At 34.0% G+C, this 20459-nt stretch overlaps 1 protein-coding gene across 1 annotated transcript; it reads left to right on the forward strand.

Annotated features, from left to right (window-relative positions):
* Positions 1 to 4422: 4422 nt before the first annotated feature.
* LOC106061961 (acid phosphatase type 7-like) lies at positions 4423 to 19663 on the forward strand. The gene is made up of 11 exons (XM_056035442.1): positions 4423 to 4598; positions 5793 to 6017; positions 6743 to 6951; positions 7406 to 7504; positions 8033 to 8173; positions 9143 to 9218; positions 10715 to 10838; positions 12172 to 12375; positions 12990 to 13207; positions 13684 to 13843; positions 14980 to 19663. The coding sequence occupies exons 2-11, from the start codon at positions 5870 to 5872 to the stop codon at positions 15362 to 15364; spliced, it is 1764 nt and encodes a 587-aa protein (XP_055891417.1). The 5' UTR covers positions 4423 to 4598; positions 5793 to 5869; the 3' UTR covers positions 15365 to 19663.
* The last annotated feature ends 796 nt before the right edge of the window (positions 19664 to 20459 follow it).

Below are 20459 nucleotides of genomic sequence, written 5' to 3' on the forward strand. Positions count from 1 at the left end.
CTCTGAAGGAACATCCGAAACATGTAAAACATTTTACAAACAAACATTTTACAAACAAACATTTTACAAACATTTTACAAACAAACATTTTACAAACTATATCCTAGAAGAAAGAAGTAGAGTTCTTATAAAGTTAAAAAAAAAACTGAAAAAAAAAACTTATATTAAGTTAAATTGCATCAATTAGTTTGGATCAGTTATGCATTTACATTTATATGTATGATTGACCAGGACATAATAAATCTGTGCGATTAGAAATATTTTTACCACTTGTTTTATTTTTGTTTTAGCTTTCTCATTTCGCTATGCTCCAATCCCTTGTCTGGACCAGTTGTGAAAGGAGAAGGGCGGAAGTGGTATCTTGGTGAATGTTTGCATGGTCGTTTTTTAAATGCATAATAAAAGAAACAGTTCAAGGGGACTTATTCTACTTATACCACCACATCTGTAGTTTACGATTTCTTTCCCTTGTTCGAGATACCATACAAAACTATTAATTATCAATAGTTAATTAACTAATTGGTTAACTTTTTTTAAAATTGATTCTTGTGTTGCTTGGTAAAATAAATAACTGTACACAATTTCTGCTTAATCCGCGATTTGGAGTGAGAGAAATAACGTGTACAGACTTTGTACCAAACAAACAGTTGATATAAGCTTTGTAAAAAAAAAGTTGTGTGTTTCATATCCATTTTATTAATGAAACAATGTCTTCACTTAAGATGAAAATTTTTATTGATAAGGATCTTTCTCTGTCACACATTTGCCTTTTCACTATCTCATTTATGCCATAGTAATATTAAAATTAACCCTCTTGTAGCTTGTGAAAGCTGGAGCTGTTTTGGAGCTTTGGTAAGCCACGGTCCGAAAGTTTGAATTACTATTTGCAGTCTTTGTATGAAAGTTTTACCCCTTTATGGAATGGCAGTATACAAATGTAGTTATGTCAGTCTCTTCTTAATTGAAGGCCATGTTGTTGACTGAAGTACTGTTTGATATATGCATATTGTTGTTGATAACCCTTGTATTCTATGCACTTTTTAGTGGGTAAGTTTATTGAATTTTTGTTAGTTTTTGTTTGTTGAATTGTTACAATACTGTTTTATGGCCCGTGTCCGTGTGGCTTGAAACCCTGTATGCTAACTGACTGTGGTCAAGAAGATGGCACGTGAGGAACTAGGAGAAGCTGATGAGTTTATGTGTTGATGTAGGCGTAGAGAATCTTGAGTTTGAATATCTGCTATCTGATCAAATATACATTTAAGTATTTTAATATTGATTACTACAACTGATTAGGAGGCTCGGTGGCTGAGCAGTAAAGCGTTTAGCTACCGTACCGGGGTCCGGAGTTCGAATCCTGGTGAAGACTGGGATTTTTAACTTCTTCGGGCGCTTCTGAGTCCACCCAGCTCTAATGGGTACCTAACGTTGGGGAAAAGTAAAGGCGGTTGGTCGTTGTGCTGGCCACATGACACCCTCGTAAACCGTAGGTCACAGAAACAGATGACCTTTACATCATCTGAAAGGGGAACTTTACTTTACTTTACTACAACTGATTACCTTTACTATTTTAACTTATAATTTAATATATTATTTCCTATGTAAATAAACAAGTTCTGTTCTTATCTTATCTTATATAATACGCGTCATGCATTTAGTCATGCATATTAACCAATGACTTAAATTCTGACAAGTCACTGGTTTTCCTGGCTAGCTCAGGCAACCCATTCCATGCTCTAAAAACACTAGGGAAGAAGGAGCACTTGTACAAATTTGTCCTAGAAACCATTAGTTTTTATGTTCCTGACAGTATCACGTTACATCTTTCAGACTAGGACAAATTAAATAAAAAATAAGTAGTTAAAATGATATTTTTATTTTAATAAATTTTACACTTAATTTTAAACAAAAAGTACACACTTTGGTGGTTTTTAACACGATTTTAAGTGTTGTGTCGGTAGCTGATTTTCTTTCTGTCTCAAATGTGTGTCCCACTGCCTGTATGAGTGACCTTCAGCTGTCTCGTTCTGGGGCCGCGTGTAAAAATTACTAGCAAATGTTTGAGCCATGTTTAGCTTTTTAAAATCAAAGTAAATGTGTTTTGTGTCAATTGTGTGTAATCATTGTTTTATTGATGTGTTGCAACATTATTTAAAACACTTTTTAGAAAGTGATATAGTTATCACATATAAAGCTTTCGATTCAACCATGTATTACCTTTATTTAATAACACATGCCCCAGTTGTCAACAAACCACATGATGTACAACAGGTAAATAAAAATGAAAAAATATATAGTTCAGTTTAGCCTTTCAAAACTCAAATTAGCCTACCAAATCAATTGTGTGCTTTAATGCAAAAAGAGTTACGTGCGCAGAGCAGTATGAATGGAGTGATGTGAATGCATGTTGAAAGAGGATGGAAGAAAAACGGAGAATAAAAAAAATGTAATTGTAAACAAAATTATTATGGACATTTTATTCATTGAACCAAAATTAAAGTGCTCATAATCTACTATCGATGGGTCTGTTTTGGTGTATTGTTTAAAAGTCTCAATTGCTCGCAACAAGTGGCGCCCAACATAAAGGTAAAACTCTCGTATTCATCTGTACATAGTTGATCTCCTATCAACAGAAATTTGAGACAAAAGTCTAGATCTAGTGACAATACTATTGGTATTAGACAATGGCTGACAAAGGTTGAGGAAGTTGGAAAGGTCGAACTAAGGAAATGTTTCACGAAAAGTTGACGGAGAGAGATTAGCTTTGGAAAGAGAGAACAAAAAAAGATTAGCAATAGAAATAATGTCGAATGTCAAATTGCAGGGTCACCTAAGAACCTAGCTACGCCACTGCCTGGTTCGCAACCAGTCATTCGCTTATCTAGCGCCACTACTCGACGTTTCTACCAAGGAGCCACGTTGAAGCGTTGATGTGAATGTCAACTTGCAGAGGCCCCTAAGAACTTCAATCCCCAACAAACAAGAAATCTTGCAACAAAAAATCAAAGATTTACCACTATCTGCTTAAACAGTACAAAATAGAATAGCTAAAATGTCTTCAAATGTAACATATTTGCAGGTGGAAGATATTCAACTTTCTTCTGCCCTATCACTTGTTACAAATGAGTCTTGAGACATAAAAGACACGGCACATGTTGCCCCTTTTTGTCAGGTATATGTCTTCCCAAGGTCCGAAAGAAAAACTTCTAGGATTGCTAACGCTCTCATGACAAACTAGAGAGGAAGATGTAACGAATGCCTTGAAGACAATAATATCGATTTAAATAAAAATCGTTTCAATAGCAACTGATGAAGAAGTATGACTGAAAAAATAAAAGGGCAACCAAAATAATCCACGAAATTCTTACGTTTCACTGAATACTACACCAAGAAACCCTTTGTGTCCAAAACTAATTCGGCCAAAATAGTTTAGTTCATGAATTTGGCAATCAAAATTGTTAACAGCATCTTGTCAAAAGCACTCTACCATCGTCATTTTAAATGTTAAACGAAATGGAGACTCAGTATTCCGATCTCCTTCTTCCAGATAAAGTGACATGGCTTTCCAAAGGTTGAAACATTTTGCTTTGTGCTTGAATGAATTAAATACATTCCTAACTGAAAAATAGGCATTAATCACCCTGAATTTAGAAAACGACAAAAAGTTGCAAAAATTGTACTTTATGGTGGATATAACAGAGAAAGGTAAATTTACCTATTTTTTAAAGGGAATTATTTTGCAAAAATTAGTTTACAATGTTGAACTAAAAATGAATGAAAACATTTGGTATAGTTTTAAAAAAAAAACTTAATTGGTTAAGAAAATTTCCTCTTTCAGATCTTGCAAACTATACGGCATGATGTGTCTATGGCCAACAGAACAGCCACTTAATTTTCCACAACTAATATCACCCATTAAAGCTGGGTGGACTCAAGAGCGGTATTCAAGCCGGACTGTCGTTCGGTAGTCTAGATAGTCACGGGTTCATACACTGCCCGCTGCCATCCCACGGTTTTCTGAGGAAGGTTTGGATTAGGACGTAGATTTTCTGTAAGTGTCAAGAAACATCCGAAACATGTAGAACATTTTACAAAAATGGTAAAAAAAAAAAAAAAATTGACCCTCTGCCACCTCGAAAGTCTCCCTAAAAAAATATTCTGGCTACGCCTACGCCCATGATAGAAACTTTACAAGGATGTAATGTACTTCTAGCTTCACAATAAATGGGCGGCCGATTTCCAAACTCAAGTTTGCACATGATATAGATCTCATAGTAGGAAATTTGTTGTTGTTGTTTTTAGTACCCGTATACCGTTTTTTTTATGTTTGGACCATAATCTTTTGGATATGATCTAATAGAAACCCAATTTATTTTTCTGGTTTCTAGATCTATATATATAGCTCAGTGATGCATAAATAAATAAAGTGCATAATTATTGTGGAAAAACAAAGATGGCTGTAAATGAGTAATTTTAGAGATCTAAAATTGGACTATAATTAATAGATCTATCCTCTAAGTAGATCTAGATCTAAATCAAGCACTTGTATTAGTAGTATGATCTTATCTAGATCTATATAGGATTATATAATTATTATGGTAATCCTTTAGTGCAGCATCGCACTATGATTCACTATCACTAATCGACTAACTAATCATTCTAATACTGACATTAGTCTAGTCTCATAATTGACATAGAGTAAATGTCATAATTATTCATAATATTCTGATTAGACTCTTTATTGACTTTATTAGATCTAGTCATTACTAATCAGACATTACATTAGACATTAGTTATCATTAGTATTACTAATACACATAGTATTATGAGTATGAGTGACTCTATGTCACTATTAGTGACTATATGAGTCATGATTATTAAATCATGTCTATTATCACTATAAATATGATAATCTAGATTATATTTTTTTAATATTCATCATCATTTTAATCATTGTCACTGATAGACTGATTATGACTGATACTAGATCAGTAGATGATAGGTCATTGATAGTACTTTAGTAGTACTTATTAGTAGATCTAGATTCTAAATCTAGATCTAAAATCTAATTAGTTTTAGATCAGCTAGACTCTAGACCTAGATTCTAGATTATTAGCCTAATTTATATTCTAATAGAGAAAATATAGAGAACAGATTTCTGTGGGAGAAAATGGTACCACCTCCTCATACTCATATTGCATAGAATACTATATTACTATATATATATATACCTAGATACCTAGATATCTAGATACCTTTTTAGTTCTAAAGATTTGAGTTAGATATCTATATACTTTATGTTTTTTACTAAACTAGATTGAGACTGGTCATTAAGATATCATTCTAGTGTTAAGCTAGAAAACGCTACACTTAATAACTATAACGACACCAACACTAAAACGCCAGTTTCATCAGTCTATTTATTTACACACCCTCATAGTACGAGGTTACACACAAAACTGTGATATGAACTTTCTTACCAAGGGGAATAACTCTACATATTGATAACAAACACATACACATAAAACACAACATCTAGAACTGAATGGAGTCTAGATCTATCATTTTTAGGCCTAATTGTAAAAAATTCTCTTAGACTCTTGGCCTCACACTTAGATTTTCATTTAAAAGTTTCAACAGTCACTCTAGATCTAGATCTATTCTTTGGTTGAATCAAATTCTCATATAGATCATCCAGTTCTGTTTATTATTGGTGTACCTTTACTTTATTGTAAAGACTTTTCAATTAATAGCGTGTTACATTTTTATCATCATGCTGGATACCTATTTAGATGGTTGATGGGATTGAACTGGCCCTGTGATACTTGATCTAGAACATTTGATCTTCTGGGATAAACGAGCAAAAACAATGTTTGGCGGAGTGAAAAGCTGCTTCATTCTGCTTTGTTTATACCTGTCATTCAAGAGAAGTCAAACTACTTCCAACTTTTTTAAAGATGTCAGCAGAGATGCGGTGCAGCCCTTGGCAGAGGACAGAGATCTGGAAGATGAAAGCTGTAAGTCTTTAGTGATCATATTTAATTTAGGGATTATTCTCTCTTGAAACAGGTGACGTTAACATTATCTGCCCTAAAGACCACAAGGGTTTAAAGGGGAATTTTACCTTTTTTTTTTTTTTTTTTTTTACTCTCTTGTTAACATTGTATCATTCCAATCATTGTTAGATTTAAACTCAGGATCTTCAGTTCAGCAATGACTCTCTAAACCTAAAATAGGCTCAAATCTATCTTTGAAAAAGTCAAACAAACTATGTCTTATAAATCAAAGTCTAGCACTTCAGCAAATAAATTTGTAGGACTCATTAAATATCAGTAATATCTATGCTGATAGCGTGTAGTGTCTTACATATATGTCGATATATTGTTAGTAAAAATCTGAACATCTAGGGGCTTTTTTTTTGTTTTGTTTTTTTAATCAAAATTTAGAATATGACCATAAAGCCCTATTTACTTTTTGATACTTTCTCATTAGTGATTTTCAATTGTAACTTAGAAGCTTAACGTGGACTTATTTGTATTTCAATTGAAACATCTTTATGGTGGTGAAATCAACCTGGAGAAAGCTACCTAAGTTTACATTTATCAAGTAAATTAAAGAGAGACATTTCTTAAGTCTTCTTTGATTGTTTTAATTTTTAAAGATTCATTTAGTCAGATATTTTTTTTACAGCGTAGGTATAGAGCTGGCTCTGTTCAATTCTTTTCATTTTTCTTTCTTGAAGTATGGTGCTCTGCAGAACATATTCATTTGGCTTATGGAATGTCTGCAATCAACATAACAGTAATATGGGCCACAAGGGGAGACTGCCCAATGATGGTGGAGTATGCTCATGTTCCCTGGGGCCTGGACAAACAAGCTAAAGAAAATATGGTAGAGATGGGATTCGCTGAGAATAATAGCTTGAAATATATTCATCGGGCAGAGTTACAGGTCTGTCAATAATCTTTGAAATGGCACATTCATATTTCGTTCTAAGTTAGATAATCCTTAAAAACACATTCTGTGAACATAAAATGATTTTGCAACCGCTAACAGAAATATGTTTTGCTTTTTATTATATATGTTAATGGCGTAGTATGAAATCCAGTTATCCATTGAATGTCTGTATTTGGCTGGTAAAATATATATTTAGAATCTTGGCCTATATAATGTGAATTCAGAAATAACCTATTTTCGTCATAATTAGTCTTTTATCCATGTAAACCAGTCTAGAATAGAGTTAGAATTTTTCATGTGCTATACCATAACTTAAAATACACGTAAAAATAATCAGTAACATTAAACTAAAACAAATATTGGTTGAATCTATTATATAGAACTTATATTCTTGTACAAATGTCCGAATGCCTAGGATTGTTTCAAGAATGTATTGTAACTGTTTTAGGACTTGATGCCCTCGACTACTTACTACTTTAGAGTGGTATCTTTACATGAAGTTGGACATCACATCTATTACTTTAAAACACCTGGACTTGTGGATGAGGTAAATAAAATCCCTTTTTTTTATCGCTATTATAGTTCTTAGTCTTAGTTAATTGCAAATTTGAGATGGCTTTGAAGCACTACTTGAACATTGTTCATGAAGAAACAGCTTTAATTAGTATATAGATTTTATTATTCTACTTTACTTCGTAAATCGTAATACTTTCTTCATCCCTTGGAATTCACAGCAAATAATCTGACAAATAGCATTTATTCTCTATTATTATTATTAGCTAATAATATTGTAAACATTTGTAGAGTAGTTATTAGTTTACACTTTGACATTATACAATCTGCTCGTTACAATGTCTTCTTGTTTAACAAAAATTGTCATAGTTTAATTGTATTAGATTAGTATTTATTTCAGTTGCATTTATAATTGTTGATAAATCAGCAATGAAATATATTTTAGCTAAATTATGAAAAATGTTTTTTTTTTGTTTTTTTTTACATTTTAATTTAATCCTACATATTTGAATATTAAATGATCTTTATACTTTTTTCAAAATATTGATTCTGTATTTCCCAGACATTAAATTTCTTGGTGACCAACAAGTTGGAGGATAAGCTGATTGCTAAGTCCATACGGCGTGAAACAATGACAGGCTTTTACAGTGCACTGATCTACAATGGTGACGTGGAGCCAAAACTCAATTTAAATTATGATGAAGTGAGTTGATCAGAGTTTTTAAAATGGGTAGTTTGGCCTACTTTATTTTACACACATTCCTTGTAAATGTCTAAATGCATCCCTCAAGCTAAATACAAGTTCAGTTTTTTAAAGTTCAAAATGATAGAAAATTACAACTAGTTAATGAAATGAAATAATTAAAATATTATGTCTATGAAATGAAATAATTAAAATATTATGTCTATGAAATGAAATAATTAAAATATTATGTCTATGAAATCAAATAATTAAAATATTTTTTTTTATGAAATCAAAAATTAAAGTATTATGTCTATGAAATCAAATAATTAAAATATTATGTCTTTCTATGAAAACATATAAGGGTATGGTGGCTTAGTGCAAAGCGCTTGGCTTCCAAACCGAAAAGTCCTGGGTTCAAACTTTGGTGTAGACTGGGATTCTGATTTTTTTTTATTTTAAGGATGTCCCTAAGTCCACCCAACTTTAATGGGTACCTGACTTAAGTTGGGGAAAGTGAAGGCAGTTGGTCATTGTGCTGGCCACATGACACTTTTGTTAACCATTGGCTAAGGAAATAGACAATCTTTTCATCATCTGCCCTACAGATCGCAAGGTCTGATAAGGGTACTTTACTTGCTTTATGACAACATATAATGTAATTATGGATTTGAACAAAATATTAATGTAATTTAAATAGGTGGGAAGCGTGGTCGAGAGGCTAAGTGCACTTGAACTTGGCTTGGCTTGGCTTGTGTTTACTGAGCGCCTAAAGGCAGCACGGAAAACTAACTCCTAGATACCCCCTCCCCCCCACTGGTCCACAAATGAGATTGGACCAAAGCGCTCTGAGCATGCTATAAGCATGAAAGTAGCGCTATATAATAATGATAATTTCTGTAAACCTCTTTTGTTCATTTTCAAATCTCTGATACTCTAGTTTGGTGTATTTATAGTTCAGTGCTTGATTCACTGTTTCCTTGTCTGCAGGCAGAGGATAGTTTCATGGAGCAGTTAGAAAATATTGGAACCTATCTGCCTGTGCTAACTACGTCAGGAAAGAAAGGTAATAAGCTATTCATGTTTTTTATGGCAGTGCTTTTTTTTTTTGTACAACCTGAGTGAACATTTTACAAATCAAGCAAGAACATAAAATTAAATGTTGGTTGGACCAATTTTATAATATGCTTTCCGTGTCTAGGATGCCTCTACTCAAGAAAAAATAAAGAAACAAAAACAGATGCTAACTAGAAAATAGAAATTAACATTTAAATATTAGAGTAACACCATTAGCAAAATTACTAAAAATTAAAGACATTTTGGGACAAAAGACTAAAAAGAAAAAGTTTATTATACAGTAGTACATGAAACAGTAAATTAAAACTTTAGAAATACAAAAACATAGCCTAACAAAATACTCAGAGAGACATAAAGATAAAAACACTTTTCTTATTCTAAATGCTTGGACGAATTTGCGTAATGCTCTTTCTTTCCTTGTCATTAGAGAATGGCATGGGTTGCCTGAGTCATCCAGGAAAATCTCTTATTAGGTAGAGTTTAAATCTCTAATTAACATGCTTCAACTTGTTTGAAATAACTTATTGGAAGATTTCTTAATTTATTTGTCTTGACCTGGTTTGTTGTTTAGCTTGGTTATTTGGACTTTGCCATTTGGCCCAGGTTGAAACTCCCACTTGAGTTATAATACTTAGCCTAGGTTAAAACTCCCACTTGAGTTATAATACATAGCCTAGGTTAAAACTCCCACTTGAGTTATAATACTTAGCCTGGGTTGAAACTCCCACTTGAGTTATAATACTTAGCCTGGGTTGAAACTCCCACTTGAGTTATAATACTTAGCCTGGGTTGAAACTCCCACTTGAGTTATAATACTTAGTCCCCCACTAAGTTATCTTGTAAAGATTGAGAACTAAATCAATGAATCCAATCAACAATTTCTGTTCATATTTGTTTTATCTTATCTTATATAATACAGATGTTACTTCAAAAAAGAAGATGATTACGTCCTACGCGTCATGCATTTAGTCATGCATATTAACCAATGACTTAAATTCTGCCAAGTCACTGGTTTTCCTGGCTAGCTCAGGCAACCCATTCCATGCTCTAATAGCACTAGGGAAGAAGGAGTATTTGTACAAGTTTGTCCTAGCATATGGGATGAGGAATGTGCCTTTATCTTTGTGTCTTTCAGAGTATTTTATTAAATTTTGTTTTTGTATTTGAAGATTATGGTTCAGTGTTTTATGTATGATTGCTACTTTACTTTTGAGCCTTCTGTCCTGAAGGCTTTCTAAATTTAGTGATTTTACTAAAGGTGTTACTCTAGTCAAGTGTGAATATTCGTTTGTTATGAATCTCACTGCTCTATTTTGTGTCTGTTCCAGTTTCTTAATGTTTTCTTGAGTTGAGGGGTCCCAAACGGATGCATATTCTATTATTATTAAAAAACTTGTGGTCAAGTAGGAAAGCTAGTGAGGATATCAAAGTAAGGAAGTACTGTAGTGTGAATAAACCATTGTTGATCATTCCTGTGTGTTTCAGTGGATCAGAGGGAGGATGGCTGGTACATGTACAGACACATGTTCTCTATGCCAGACACAGACTGGCCGATGCCTGCAGGGAAACTCTGGTACAGTTTGGATATCGGGCCTATCCATTTGATTAGGTAAACATGTTTTCTCTATGCCTTTGTGTGTACCCAAGTTCACAATTTCATTTTATTTCTAATTCTGAAGTTTTCTTTTGTTACCTGCTGATAGTCTAGTTGACCCTTTGGTCTTGTATGTATCATGTTTATTCATTCTTTGAGATCTCTCTATCCCCCCTGCTGTCTATTTGCATTGTATTATGAATAGTGGGATGATAGGTTAACCAAACTCACTCTAGGCGCTACTTGAAAGGTAGGGACTTCAATCTAGCTCAGTTTTGACTGTAATCAAAGCCACTTACAGACCTCTATCTTGGCTTGTACCACAAATAATGTTTAATAATTACTTCCATAAGTATTTCTTAATGAATATACTTTAGTCTTTACTTATACCTAGGAGATGTCAAGGAAAATAAAGGTCGGAGGTTATGTGCGAGGCAGAAAAAAATATCTTTGTTTTAACATTGTCTCACTCTATTCTTGTATTCTTTCTCTGTTTCTTTACTTTCTGGTAGTGTACGTTAAACAGGTGGTCAATTATTAAATGTGAGACATTCTTTCCAGGAGGCCTTGTCAATGAATAATTTGTTGACTATAATTGGGCTTTTCGCTAAGACTAAGACTGCTTTGTTGATCCTTAATTGGACATTGTTGTGATTACAAGGACTCTTTGTTTGATTAAAAACAAGATTTCACAAATGAGAACAGACAGAAGACACAGAAAAGTTTATTGAGTGACTACACACAGACATCCTGATCTTTTTCATGCTCTCTAGTCAAGGAATGTGGGCATGGTAGCTGAGTGGTTGAGCACTTGACTTTCGAACCTGGGGTTCTGGGTTTGAATCTCTTTGAAACTGGGCTTTTGATGGGAATTTGGGCCCTCCTGAGTCCATCCAGCTCTAATAGTAGGTACCTGGTTTGAGTTATGAAAAGTAAAGGCGGTTGGTCGTCGTACTGGCCTCATGACACCCTGCCCATTAACCATTGAACTATTTATCGCAAGATCTGAAAGGGGAGCTAACTTAACTTTAACTAGTCAGGGAATAACGTTGATCTAGTCTGAGAGAGTAAGGGACAAACATGTTTTTTGTACCATTCAGTTCTACCTGTAATGGACAGAAGTCGACAACTTGGTGTAGTTCGGGTGCAGTGGTTTGTGTTTGTCTTCAAAGAGCTGTCTGACTTTGCTGAAACATCTCTGTTAGAAAAGTTCATTCAAACATGGTAGGGATGTCTGTGTGGCACCAATAACCTCTCTCTGATAACTCCATACCTAAAGAAGTGTTGTCAACTTTACTTGAAGCATGAAACAGCAATTTCTCTTTTTTTTTTTTTATTTCGTCTCTAGCTACTCGACAGATGTCTTGTTTGACGTGGACAATAGAAATGCCAAACTCCAACAGGACTGGCTAGTGAAGGACCTTACGAGTGTCAACAAGAGAAGGGACAAGACTCCTTGGGTAATAGCTTTTAGTAGCCACCCAATGTATTGTTCCTTGAGTGTCAAAGACACACAGGATTGTCTTCTCAATACATCAAAAGTCAGACAAGGGTAAGCTAATTTACTTTATAAATAGCAAGAATGTATTTACTGTAAATGTCATCTCTGAATGAAGGCTAAGCTTAATTTACTTTATCAATAGCGAGAATCTATTTACTGTAAACATCTCTGAGTGATGTAGCCATGAAATTGAGATTCACCAAAAAATGTTGAACTTTTAAGAACAGAAATTGTCAAAACTTGATCTGTTTTAGCGTGAGGAAATCAATTATTTCAATAGGAATTCTCTATTATGATTATAATTTTGAATTACAAAATACTTTCTGTCATACTACTTTGGTTTTAAAGAACTGTAAAAATTAAAGATGCTTAGTTCTTCTTTTTTTTTTTGTGTGTGGCTCAATTATCCTGACATATTTAACTAGTTTAAAAGCAATATGAATACTCAATGCTTTTAATATTAAAGAAACAGACCCTAACATTTGCATTTGCAGGCCATTCCATTCTCTTTGTTTAGTTCACCAATTAAGTGTGTTTTTAAAGTTTTCTTATCTTATGCTAAAGTATTTATGTTTCTCTTAAAGTAACAGTAGTGTCTGATATGTTTATACATGAAATTGGAGGAATAACTTACACTATTTTAATTAACTGATGACTTTTAATAGTTTTGAAGATATCTTCTATCACTTTGCTGTGGACTTGATCATTGAGTCAAAGCATGTGAGCTACGAACGTACATGGCCGCAGTACAAAGGTGTTGTGGTAGGAACTTCTTATCAGCAACCGAAGGCCCCCATCGAGGTTATCTTAGGATCTGTTTCTGACTTCCCTAAAGATGCCAGTGATATAGATGTCAACACAACTGTGGCCACTCCCACGCCAGGTAATGTCATTAGTCTAAACCAGTCTTTTGATGTTTCTTAAAGGTCCACTTTCAATATTTGTGTGTTGACATGAATTGTTGGTTAAGTGATTATAATCTTTCATATAATTCTGTAATCATTATGTAAAAAATAGTACCTCTCTCAGACCTTGCGATCTATAAGGCAGATGATATAAAGGTATCTGATTCTATGGCCGACAGTTAACAAAGGTGTCATGTGGCCACCACAATGAAATGACCAACTGCCGTTACTTTCCCAACTAACGTCAGAGACCCATTAGAGTTGGGTGTCCTCTGAAATTTGAACTGGAGACCCCTCAGTTAAGAAGCCAAGCGCTTTACCACTTTTCCACCATGCCCCCCCCCCTCCCAATTATAATTATAGTGTTAGTATTTATATTAGCAACATTGTATGCATGTCATCCTCTCTCATGTTTCTCAGGATCATTGCTTGCATTATTTGTTTTTCTTGACAGCTGCTTGGTCAGCTTTTCACTTGAAGGAATCTGCAGCCAACAGTTTTGGCAATCTGTCTGTCATCAATGACAGTCACTTGGAGTGGAAACTCATGTCTGCTGATGGTCAAACTGTGCTAGACCAGTTCTGGCTGGTACAAGATAACCATGGTAACTTCAGGTAGGAGCTCTCTGTTTGTGTGGGGGTGATATAAGTTTTAAATGAACTGAAGTTTTATTTTCTTATTAAATAGTTTTCCAATCTCCCCATTTGTTATTCATAGTCTGAATCTAGATTTTAACAAATAAATTGAAAACACATATGACTAGATTGGAGGCACGGTGGCTGGCTGTAAAGTGCTTGGCTTTTGAACCGGTGTCCAGGGTTTGAATCTTAGTGAAGACTGGGATTTTTAATTTCGGGATCTTCAGGTGCCTCTGAGTCCACCCAGCTCTGATAGGTACCTGACATTAGTTGTGGAAAAGTAAAGGCTGTTGCTGGTTGTGCTTGCTACAAGACACCCTTGTAACTGTAGGCCACTGAAACAGATGACCTTTACATCATCTGCCCTATAGACCACAAGGTCTGAAAGGGGAACTTTACTTATTTTCTATGACTCAGATTACCACATGGAGTGTAAAATGTAATATGTAATCTTTTTTTGAATGAATATCTGTAATTCATAAGATAGAAATATGATAGACTGGGAACTAAACAGTCAAATAGTAGAACTCAGTTGTTCTCAGTTGAGCCTAGAGATAGTGCACTTACTAATGTGTTTCCAGAGATAGTGCACTTACTAATGTGTTTCCAGAGATAGTGCACTTACTAATGTGTTTCCAGAGATAGTGCACTTACTAATGTGTTTCCAGAGATAGTGCACTTACTAATGTGTTTCCTTATGATAGCACAATCACATTTCCTGTGTAGTTTATAGATTGCTAACTTGTGGAAGTGTGTAGAATACAGACCATGTTGCAGTTTTATGATATACAGTAGCATCATATTGGATGACTGTCACATGACTTTCACCACTAGTTGTTTTTTTTTTTATCTTTTATCCAGGCATCAGCTCATTGCTGTAATGAAACTTTCACATTATTTTAAGTCAATATTTTATACACAAACAGTAATCTGTTTCTACTTTGTATATTTGTTTATATAAGGGGGAAAAAATTTACTTTGCTACTTTTTATAGAAGGGAAGTAATCAGTTTCTACTTTGTATATTTGTTTTTATAAGGGGGAAAAAATCTACTTTTACTTTGCTATTTTTTATTGAAGGGAAGTAAACTGTTTCTAATTTAACTATTTCAGTTTGGCAAGCCTGCCCCACAATGTCAGCCATCAGATCAACCAAACTATCATTGCTTTGGGAGGAAAGCCTGGCACCTATGACTTCATCAGCGGCAGCACTGGTGACCCCACTGAAGGGGAAGGTTTATCTAAATATTCCCTCTGGCTTGGCTTAGCCGTCCTGGCTGCGGTGTTTGTCCTTGTTCTTGGGCTTGTGGCCATCAGGTCGTGTGTCAGAAAGAAGAGAGCAAGGGCTGGACGCAGGTGGCGCGAGGTCGATGGGCAGTCTGGAGAAGGAGCTTTTTACTCTGTTGCGTCAGACAGCGACACAGAAGACAATGACTTTGAGATTGATGTGTATGACAAAACTAACAAGCAGAGCTCAAAGCTTCTCACTTCATATTGATGTCATTACAGATCTGAACCTTTACCTTCCGTAAAATAGGGTAGAAAATGTTGACCAGGGACTTTTTTTTGTCCATTCACATTTTACTGTACATAGTTCTCATGAAAGCTGGAAATAAATGTTGTCTTTCAATTGGTATATTTGCATTTCATTAGAAAACTCATGATAAAGTTACCTCCCCTTTTGTACTTAGCTTGGTTGTAATGCTTATGCTTACAGAGCAAAATTGTTGTGTTTTTTTTTTTACATTATACTGGGTTTTTTTGTTGTTGTTTTTTTTTTGACATACCGGGTACTCTGATATAATATTTCTGTCATTACTATTTGATTTAAGAATGTTTTTTATACATTTTATGTGTCATCGCTTATAGCTTGTAGGACATGGTGACCTATGTGGTAACTTGCCCCACACTTCTAGGATTCAAATCCTGGAGGAGACTAGAATTTGTCTAGAGCCCACCCAGCTAGGACATTTTGAGGAAGTCCAATTGTTTGGCACAGCAGCTGGCCACATAACACTTTGCCCTACTAACAGACATTTATCGCTGCTGGAAATCCTGTTCCTTTAAGCTAGGACTGAGTTGTTGAACAAGTGTAGACATCTGTTTGCTTACACTAGATGAGGCTTATAGATTTAAAAAATGTATTTATAATTTTTAACCACAGTTTGCTTACTAAAATAACATGGGGAAGCTTTTGTAAATAGTTGTATATGATATATGCTTATTTATTGATATTTCTTATAGAATATTGCTTTAACTATTTCACGAGTTGTACATTTATAGTTCAAGTATGAGTGTGATGAAATGTTATGTTTTGTAACTAGGCTGAAACGTACAGCGTTCATGACAATGATACAGTTAGAGAGATTCTATTCATCGTTGCTTGACCTGGTCCCCTGGACAAATCTTCTGCTTATGTATACTTGTAGAGCCCCCATTAAAAGTCTCTACTTGTGTCATCTATTTATAGAAATAGAGCTTCAGTTGTGTGCTTTGCTGTAGAGAATAGTTCTCCTGTGCAACTGAGTTTTGTGTGTGTATCAATATGAAATTTTAAAATTTTGAAATGTTTACCTGTTTAAGAAACAAATCATTGTTTAACACAAGCTGTGTTTCATTTCTATTTTGCCAAAAGGTCAGAGAACCAAAATCTATGTAACCAATTGATTAAATCACTTGGTCAAGCCAGATAGCTAAGAGAAAGGAGAAATGCATTGGCTATCTAGTCTTTTTTTTTTTTTCAAATATAGTTTTTACTTACAAAATGTCTTGCTTTCTAAAACAAAATATTAATATTGTGAACTTTAAAATTCTTTTTAGCCATATTTATTACAACTATTCTATTACAATGTTGTTTTTTTTTGGTTCAAACCTTTTTTGCATAAGTGACCCAGAACCATTTTGTTTTGTCCACAAATCTTATAACACATGAGAGAAAGAGCTTAGTTGTGTTGTTCAGGAAATTACAATTTTGAAAAACTGTGTTGGTTTGAGCAGAGTTCCCTAGGAAATATTTGAAACACACCAGCTACAAGTTATCAATATAATTAGATACTGGCTTGACTTCAATGTATTCATATTTATTGTGGATGATGAAATATTTGAGCCTAAAACTAAACAAAACTTTTACCTTTTTTTTTTTTTTTTCATGTGTAAAAATGTTTTTCACCTTTACTTACCATTGTACCAATGACTTTGTGTACTAACTAGTCTCTTTGGTTCATTTTGACCATGTATATCAAACAGAAAATTTATGGTTAACAGACTAAATCATTTTGTTGTATGTTTAACTGTGTTACATTGGTTGTTTAAATGATAATCACTGCCTGGATCCAGGTGATTACAATTTGACCTAATTACCTCAGGTTTACTTGTGTCCTTGCAGCCCCACTAGATCTGTCACATTCAATGTCCTGTGAATTGAAGTCCTGGTGAAAGCTAAGTGATAGGCGGCGGAAACTGACTTCAACGATTGTGAAGAAAACATTGATTCAATAGATCAAAGGATTAGGCAGATGTGAGGATCAGACTCCCTGGGCTCACATGATTCCTACATTTAAGATTATCATATGCTTAAAACAACTTATATTTCTTGTGTTGACCTTTTTTTTTTAACAGCATGTAATCATTAGGAGTGCTATTTATATACTATTGCTATTTTATTATAAATCATATTCTATTTGAGATTTAGTTCTAACTGAATCTACTGTGAACACCTACAGCATATAAACAGACAGGTCGGCTACTTAAAAAGTATAATCTTTAGTTCAATAGCCAAAACCAAAAGTGATCTGCACAAATGTCCTTGTTTGTTTGCTTGCTGACTCAGCCCTTTATTTGTATCATCACATCCATCATCTCATTGGCATCATGTGACCAACGGTAATTCATCTTAAGCCTGTACAGTAGAATGTCGTTTATCTGGATGTCAGTTATCTGGAATGTCAAATATCCGGACTGCCTTTTTTTTTTGTTTTACGGTATCTAAGTGATCTTGCTAATGTGCAGTGAAAAATCAGCAATTATTTCTTTTATTAATGATGGGCTTGTTCCCTTGTATATTTGACATGAGTTTTATCTCTACTTACTCCGCAATATCTCCATTTGAATTTTTGTGCAGTGTTAATAAAATTGACAGAATTACGTTTTTTTTGGGCGATCATTTATCCCAATTAATCAGAATAATCAACATTCTAGTATATTTAAGTAATGATAAAAAGATAACATATTCTGCATACAACATGATTAAGATGTAACACTATAAGTCTTATAAATATTATATACATTTTGAGTCTATTTTATATTTTATGCTTAAAATGGACAGCATTCAGTTTTTTGGCGATTAATTATCCCAATTAATCTGAATAATCAACATTTTAGTGTATTTAAATAATGATAAAAAGATAACATATTCTGCATACAACATGATTAAGATGTAACACTATAGGTCTTATAAATATTATATTCATTTTGAGTCTATTTTATATTTTATGCTTTTAAAAACTAAAATCTTTTTAATAAGTACATAGCATAGGTATTGAGTAACTTTTCAGAACATGACACAGCAAAACAAAAACAAAATCTTTTGTATATTTTGTGTGTTTAAAGTTGTAATTACCTGGTATTTGCATGTCTTATTGACTTTCATTCATTGTCTTTACTAGTTGTGACATTTGTATTGCATTCCTTGGTGGATTCTTTGCATTTACTGGCTGTGTTGCGAGGGAAACATTAAAAAGTCTTTCATGAGCTTCTCTTTAGTATCCACATTTTGTAGTTTTGCCATTGTGCGTGTTTGCGGATCTAATCCATCAACGTTCTTGTCGTTGCACCAGCCTGTATTTAAGTAGATAGTGTACATGTCAACACACCATTGAGTAAATCTTAATAATAATAATAATAATCTTTATTATCCGTAAGGAAATTTGTCTTACAATTTGTGCATTACCAAACAAAAAACATTATAAATATAAGAAACCAAAGTGTACATTCACACCAGACTCACTCATAATTTACATGTGACAAAGTTTGTACCAGATTGTTCTTATTTAATGATTTGATTGCCAGGGGAACAAAAGAGTGTTTGTGTCTGTTTGTCTTTGCTATCGGTGTCTTGTATCTCTTTTGTGATGGTTCTAATTTGTATTTGGTTCACAAGTTGGATGCTCTATTCTCAGTATTCATTGTATAAAGAATGGAAAGTTGACAAGATTTGTGATTTTTCTTTACGGATTAAAGAGTCAAACATTTCTCCTTTGATTGAGAGACACAATCTCCTGAGATATAATATAGAGATTGCAAAAAAGTCTAAAATGTTTGGATGTTTTAAATATTTTTTTTTTTGTATCAAAAATATGTTCTATAATTTGGCGTTGGTTTAGGATTAATTCACAGAGTCATGAAGGATACAGACAATTAAGCAGGATTATCATCACCTCAACAAAACCTTAATTCCTGAACTTATTTATTGTAAGGGCAAAGTAAGCTAAATCATATTGCAATAGGGCATGTCTAATAGATTTTTGGGTAGGTATTTAAAATAATATAAATGCATATCTATGAATGCCACACAAGTATGAAATAAATCTCAGCTCATGATTGTGTGGTAACAACATACTTTTGTCATTTCGATGTTTTTTTGCATTGTATTTTACTGTTTTTTTGACATCAATAATGAATGTACAAATTTTGAGGGAGATAACTTAAACATTTTTTGTGTCATGCTTTCCCTTTGTAAATTTTTTTTTTTTAGATCATTGCTACCAAAAAAGAGATTAAAATTCGTTGTGTTATGAAATCAATGTAGTCAATTTGAAACTATCACAACACACATACCTCTAGGTGTGTTGTTCCTGTCTTGATGTTGTCATGTCATCAAATGAAACACTTGTGTATAGCTTCAGTGAAAGTGGTCAGTACTATATGGAGCTAATGGAGACTCACACCTTGGCTGGCTCTCCTCACCCTGTATCAGTAATTTCCTCTGACAGGCTCTGAAACTTATGTTCCACTTAACAAAAGTGTTGAAATATTCACGAATCCCAGTCAGTTTATTGGGTAAGGTGAACCAACAGTACCGTACTACTAACATCAGGTCTCACTCATGAAATGGTGTCAGAAGTACTCCAAGAGAATACATGATTAATTTATTTAGGTTTTTTGTGGTGTGATTCCGTACGGGTGTCTGTTGTTTCATTTGGATTTAAATGCTCTGTCGTGTGATTCCGTGCAGTACTCTACGATTTAACAGGGTCCTGGAGATGGCTCGTATCAGGTGAAGTTTGACTCCCATCACTGGACAACTGTTATACATGGTTTTACTCTATTTTAAAAATAGAGGTTGTTATTGTCTCTCAGAAACTATCTTTTCCCTTTACAACTTCTTGTGTGACTAAAGAGGCCAATCCTTGATACACAGCTGCGGTCACAGGTTGGGCATCTGCAATCACCAGGCGCCGTTGCATTATCACCCTTCTTTCTACTACTGTTGTGTATGACATCTGCAAATCCAAGACCCTTCCTTTATGCTCGCTCTCCATGTGGATCTATCCAGTGCCACTTTTTCCCAGCTGCCAGTGTCGATTTTGAGGAGC

Source organism: Biomphalaria glabrata, chromosome 7 (genome assembly GCF_947242115.1).
Source record: "Biomphalaria glabrata chromosome 7, xgBioGlab47.1, whole genome shotgun sequence".
NCBI classification, from domain to species: Eukaryota; Metazoa; Mollusca; class Gastropoda; family Planorbidae; genus Biomphalaria; species Biomphalaria glabrata.

What these genes read in the sequence shown, in the direction of transcription:
- LOC106061961 (XM_056035442.1), top strand. Translation starts at nt 5,870, where the DNA reads ATGTTTGGCGGAGTGAAAAGCTGCTTCATTCTGCTTTGTTTATACCTG. An exon ending in CACCTGGACTTGTGGATGAG is followed by an intron (nt 7,505 to 8,032) that starts GTAAATAAAATC and finishes TGTATTTCCCAG; the next exon opens with ACATTAAATTTCTTGGTGAC. An exon ending in TCAATTTAAATTATGATGAA is followed by an intron (nt 8,174 to 9,142) that starts GTGAGTTGATCA and finishes CCTTGTCTGCAG; the next exon opens with GCAGAGGATAGTTTCATGGA.